The sequence below is a fragment of the Corylus avellana genome, chromosome ca2, assembly GCF_901000735.1.
Source record: "Corylus avellana chromosome ca2, CavTom2PMs-1.0".
Classification (NCBI taxonomy): domain Eukaryota; kingdom Viridiplantae; phylum Streptophyta; class Magnoliopsida; order Fagales; family Betulaceae; genus Corylus; species Corylus avellana.
In genome coordinates this window covers 11,407,414-11,413,514 of record NC_081542.1, presented here as the reverse complement: position 1 = coordinate 11,413,514, position 6,101 = coordinate 11,407,414, and the positions used below count along the sequence as shown (strand labels likewise).

The 6,101-nt window shown below is 34.8% G+C and overlaps 1 protein-coding gene across 1 annotated transcript; it reads left to right on the top strand.

The window, feature by feature from the left end:
• Window positions 1–2,138: 2,138 nt before the first annotated feature.
• LOC132170727 (2-alkenal reductase (NADP(+)-dependent)) lies at window positions 2,139–5,587 on the top strand. Its single transcript, XM_059581811.1, has 5 exons — window positions 2,139–2,493; window positions 2,844–3,024; window positions 4,578–4,744; window positions 4,929–5,011; window positions 5,127–5,587. The coding sequence occupies exons 1-5, from the start codon at window positions 2,272–2,274 to the stop codon at window positions 5,503–5,505; spliced, it is 1,032 nt and encodes a 343-aa protein (XP_059437794.1). The 5' UTR covers window positions 2,139–2,271; the 3' UTR covers window positions 5,506–5,587.
• Window positions 5,588–6,101: the final 514 nt, after the last annotated feature.

Sequence of the window (6,101 nt, the reverse complement as noted above, 5' to 3'; positions counted from 1 at the left end):
GAAAAATAATTCTTACACTAGGATCTTAATAAGATTTAATGGGCCCCCTAGAGCCCATCCCGAACTAGTCTTTGAATCATTAATGGATCAACAAACTCAAGTCTCATAGGCAGTATATAGGCTTTGTTTGTTCAAAGGATAAACATTTTAAAATAAAAGATTCTAAAACAGATGTTTGCATAAATCATAATAATCAGACTAAAAGCAATGAAATCTGAATTGAAAAACAATTTTTTATTGCTTTGGCATATTTACAAGAATATCAATAAAACCACAAAAAATTACTTGTTTGTTTAAATAAAATACATAGTCTAAAAACTAAATGATTTAAAATAAAACAACCATGCAATCTTCATTTCATCTTCAAACTTCAACGTCCATATTTTCTTTTCTTAGTTTTATGGTTTCCTGGAACTCCTTCAATTCAATTGAATACAGGAAAATTTCTCATCCAATGTCCATTTTCCTTGTAATAAAAATTTGAGTTGGGTTGAAAAATTTAGAGTCGAGTGTAAAAGACTCCCGAACATAAACTCAAAAAATAATAAGAAGGGAAAAATCTCATACCCCTCAAATTACCACCCAATTGATAATGTTTCTCCAAACTTTCAATTGTGACAAAGTTCCTTACAAACTATCAAAAATTGGCGTTGTCCTCCCAAGTTGGTAGTTTGAGAAGATATTGTCACAATTGAAAGTTTAGGAGGACGTTGACAATTAAGTGATAATTTGAAGGGTACGTTGACTTTTCCCTAATAAAAAATAATAAAAACAATTGATTACCCGTTTATGCATGCCAGCAATAAGTCGTGAAAACACAGCCCAACGTTTTTCCTGAATGGATGCCTTCCTTGCTACTCTTGAATTCGGTATGTTGATTTGTTTTTTAACGGTATAGAAGCTGGATCCATGGAGTAATACCAAGATAACGCTTGTAAATTCAAAATTAAAATCGAATTGAAATTTAATTAAAAACCTATATTCCTAAAAGCAAATTGCTCTTTTTTTTGTTTTGTTTTGTTTTTTTTTTTAATCGATTTGGGAGAATATATCCACAATATTTAAAGGTTGACTTGGTTCCTATTCCACAAGTTGCAATGTGGACGTAAAACGCCTCTCTCATGCATATATCATCAGAAGTATCGAGTTGTATAGGTTCAATGGATACGAGTTGCAGCCGCATTGCTTGCTGTTCCATACTGGTTGCAATTCTTGACTTGTCCATTATATTCTTTAGAAACAACCATAATCATAATAGCGAAATTAAGTGCATAACAGGAATGTTGCTGTGTTTGGATGCCTGCAACTTATTGCAATTTTTTACTTCTCCACTATGTTCATCATATTAAGCAATAGTCATCACTAGATATATAATATAATTAATATAACCTTTTCAGATGTGATTTTTCCCCAACTCAACTCTCTCCATCTCAAAGGTTCGGTGAAATATATATATATATATATATATATATATATATATATATATATATATATATATATTTTATTTTAAAATAAGTGACAACCGTTGTTCGATCAGAATTAATTGCGATAAACAGCACAGTAATCGCCCTGAAAAAGCGAAATCCTTGTATGGGATAGTGTTGGGTTTAGCTTAAAAAAGTGGTGTAACATGAGACTTGATTATGCATTGGGACATCAAATTCAAAAAAAATCTTATAAAATTTGATTACTTGAGAAGGGCGAATTGTTCGAAAACTATACCGATAATTAGACCCTACATATATTTTACTATTTCATTTGAACCTGAAAATAACCGGTTAGTTATAATAGATGCGTATTTTTGTCTCCTAAAAAAAGTAAAGACAAAAATATATCTCCACTATAATTAATCCGATATTCTCGGATTCAAGTGGATTCTATTATGAAAAATTGATTACTAATTAGTGACCCATACAGAATTGAAAGTAATGGGTGAAAACAAGCCTAAACAGAGAAAAAGTGGAGTGACTGTGACACAGGAGTTGGTGATGCAACCAAGAGAAGACTAGAGGAAGCAGCAAAACGTGAGGAGGATTAGGTAGGCAACGGGGTTGGTGCACAAGTCCACAAGTCAGCAACACACGGCTGAGCCTCCGGTGGGGTCAAAAGTGGGGGTAGGTAATTCAAACGGTTGCCTAAAGACTTGTAGGTAATTAATTCTACAAGTCTTTTTAAGTCTTATATAGTGGTGGCTACCAAACTGAGTGAGAGCACAAGAGAAAACCCATCTTCTTCATCACAAGATTTCGATTCCACATCGAGCGCTTAGCCATGGCAGAAGTAGACAACAAGCAAGTCATATTCAAAGGGTACATAGAGAGAACCCCAGCAGAGACAGACATGGAAATCAAGGTTAGCAAGATTAAGCTGGAGGCTCCAAAAGGGTCGGGAGCTTTTCTGGTCAAGAATCTCTACCTCTCTTGTGACCCTTACATGAGAGGCCGTATGCGTGATTTCCATGACTCTTATATCCCTTCCTTTGTGCCCGGTCAGGTAAACCCCCCATCCATTTTGGAAATTCGCGCTTTTGCGATTGTTATGATGTTCTTCTTAAAGGAAAATGGATGCAAATTAATCTACCCTGTTCACTTTTCTTTTGAAATTCTTTCATCTACTAATCATTGGCACACCATAGTTTATCAGCCTTTATCCAAGAAAGCATGCTAGTCAACCCTCTAAAATCACCCCAAGTAGTAGCAATTTTTGTAGCAATCAATTATAGTTTGATCATATTTCTCATATTAATCCTTGTAAGTAGGATTTCGGTAGCAATAGCTATTGTTTCTACTATATGACTTGCGCCACAATAATTTTGTTATTCAAAATGATGTGTTTTGATGAAGCCCTTCGAAGGATTTGGCGTATCCAAAGTTATAGATTCCGATAATCCAAATTTCAAACCTGGCGATTTAGTTTCTGGGATTACTGGCTGGGAAGAATACAGCTTGATTCACAGAACTGAACAATTGAGGAAAATTCAGCCAGATGATGATATTCCTCTCTCGTACCATGTTGGACTTCTTGGTATGATTCTTTCTGGGATTGTTTCTCTTTCACCCCAACTTACATAAAAACATATTTCATTTTTTCCAATTAAGTTAACAATGAATCTTTTAGTATCAATCATGCTTTAACCTTTACTATGCCATAAAGTTCCCTGAAACAGTTGACAATCTTACTAGTTTGTTGTGTATAACTCTGTACTTTGTCCGATTTCAATATTATCTCCATGTAAACTGTAAGCATTTAAGATTGTGAAGAGTTTGTGTGGTATAATCGCTAATGATTTCACATCAGAATATTTGGCATCTCAAAAAGGGAGTATGGTCTAATCTTTCTGAAGGGTATTATTCACTACTGTTTTTTATAGACTTGTAAAGGTATACTTAGAAAGGTTTTGATCATTAGCCATTCTATCTAGTCATTCAAGTGATTGGTTCGTTAGGCGCTTGTTGACTCATTATTCTTGTCCACGAATATGACTTAAATGCATGATTGTAACGCTTATGCTACTTTATTCTAATTAAGGGCATATTACATATTTGTTCATTGGATAAAGCATGACATACTTATTTTCTGCATATGTTAGTGAAGCACTAGTGCCTTGTGCATGGTTCTTGTTCCAGAATGGAATCCTATGGCTCTGACTATTAGTGGAATCCTAAAGGACCTAAAGGGCAACCTAAAGGGCAAATATCCACCTCTCTTAATATTGTCAGTCCCATTTCAACAGTCATAAATGATCTGTTCTAAACAGAAATAATTCAATTGCTGAACATGACATACATTATATGAATGAACTTTAATATTTTTTATTTTATGGAAGGATTAACATCAAATTTCCAAAGGTTTTTGCATCATTGGTCCATTTCTAAACCTTGTAGCTTCAATCTCAATGCTCCTATTCTGCAGTATAAAACATCCATGGCTTTTCTTCTATCCGATTTTTTTTCTACCTTTTAGGCTGAAAGAAAGGTTGGGGAGAGTGGGCGGAATGTTAAGGTTCAAATCAGCTCTTGGTATTGATTAGGAGAAAACAATAGCAAACTTATTTTGGAATGATAAATCACCATTGATCCTAAAACGTAATCTTACACGAATAGGTGAATTAATCATTTAATCATCATTTTAACCTCACACTCGGGGTCCAGACTTTTTTTAAATAAGTAGGGCTCAACACTCAAAATTTTCAACTTAAATAGAGGTAATCAGTGGAGAAGACTCAAACTCAGGCTGCTACTCTTGTACTATGATATTATCAATACTCTCAAAAGCTTAAGTTTATGAGAAAGGAGAATTTAATTCTACAGCAATTATTAACAAAAAAAAAAAACTCTGTTCAATCAAGGAAGAAGTTATTTGCTCACTTTGTTGACGCTGTTGAAACCACTTCCATTAGTTGATTAGACGATTCTCGAGTTTGTTGTGTATAACTCTGCACTTTGTTAATCAAAAAGCTTTACCTTTTCTTTTTTTTCTTTGGCTGATGTCAATCAATATGCGAATAAGTTATCTTTCAGTAAGATTGTGCTTTAGTCATCTAAAGCAGTCACTAAAGCAGAAGTTATTTTATACAGGTATGCCAGGTTTTACTTCGTATGCAGGATTCTTTGAGGTCTGTACCCCAAAGAAAGGGGAGTATGTCTTTGTTTCTGCGGCTTCTGGAGCGGTTGGTCAGCTTGTTGGCCAACTTGCTAAGTTGCATGGTTGCTATGTAGTTGGAAGTGCTGGGACAAGCCAAAAGGTAAGTGTCTTTATTTTAATTGTAATTGCTATTTTTCTTTTGATTCATTTTGTGACTCATCTTTTATCTCTGGAAGATTGTTTAAACAATATTTTTTTTACGACTTTTCTGTGTATGAGTTGGACTTTTTGTTGTTTAGTTAATCAACTCTGACAAGTAAAATAACTTAAATGGGCCATACCAGATTGATCTTCTGAAGAATAAGCTTGGATTCGATGAAGCTTTTAACTACAAGGAAGAAAAAGATCTTGATGCAGCATTGAAAAGGTTAATTATGAGCTTTTTGAGGATGGAGTATGATAAGGAAGTTTCATCTTTTCGTTTTCTCCTTGAAATAAGTTGCAAATTTCTTACTCTTTTCCTTGGCTGACTCGTGTATCAGGTACTTTCCGCAAGGCATTGACATATACTTTGATAATGTGGGTGGGGAAATGCTCGATGCAGCGCTTGTAAACATGAGGATTCATGGCCGAGTTGCCGTTTGTGGGGTGGTGTCCCAGCAGGATTTGTCAAAGCCTCGAGGGATTTACAACTGGTTGAATCTCATAACCAAGCGCATCAGGGTACAGGGATTCCTGCAACACGATTACTTGCACTTGTACCCAAGCTTCTTGGAACATGTCATCGGTCATTACAAGCAAGGAAAAATTGTTTTCATCGAAGACATGAATGAAGGCTTGGAAAGTGCTCCAGCTGCCTTTGTCGGCTTGTTTTATGGCAAAAATGTTGGTAAGCAGGTCATTCGTGTAGCCCATGAATGATTATTGCTAATGTGGTCATCAATCTTCCATGACTGTTTAAATGGATAATTTGAAATAAAAATTCGGATCATTACTGAGTGAATGTTCTTGGTTGTCTTTTGTTTATTATTGGTGCCACCCACTCGGCCCAGTCACAATATATATATTGGAATATTTCAATTATGGAGAGAGGGGAGGGAGCGGGTAAGGCTTAAAATGGGATAAGGATCCACTCCCACTTTTTAAGTGAAAAGAAGATGAGTTATTTCATAGTTAATATTTTATTTTATTGCATCTTCAAAGAACTTGAGAAAAGTTCTGTAACACTTCACTTAATTGACACACAATATTGTCTGTTTTTGGCTCTTCTGGACTAGACTTTTCAGAAGGTCATCCATCTTGGTACCAATCATAATAGATGACATATATGATGCGATTAAGTTTAATCAAATTAAGAAAATGATTAAATCGGAATTTCTCTAATTGGAATTAAAATCGGATTTGATTAAATTTTGGATTCTGTACACGTCTCAGTATTTGGATTTTAACTTTCAGCTCAAGTATCGGATTGAGGTAAAACTAGCGGCATTGGAAATCTAATTCAAAATACTACAAAT

Coding starts and splice junctions, on each gene's coding strand:
- LOC132170727 (XM_059581811.1), top strand. CDS start 2,272: ATGGCAGAAGTAGACAACAAGCAAGTCATATTCAAAGGGTACATAGAG. Junction 2,494..2,843: donor CTTCCTTTGTGCCCGGTCAG/GTAAACCCCCCA, acceptor GTTTTGATGAAG/CCCTTCGAAGGATTTGGCGT. Junction 5,012..5,126: donor CTTGATGCAGCATTGAAAAG/GTTAATTATGAG, acceptor CTCGTGTATCAG/GTACTTTCCGCAAGGCATTG.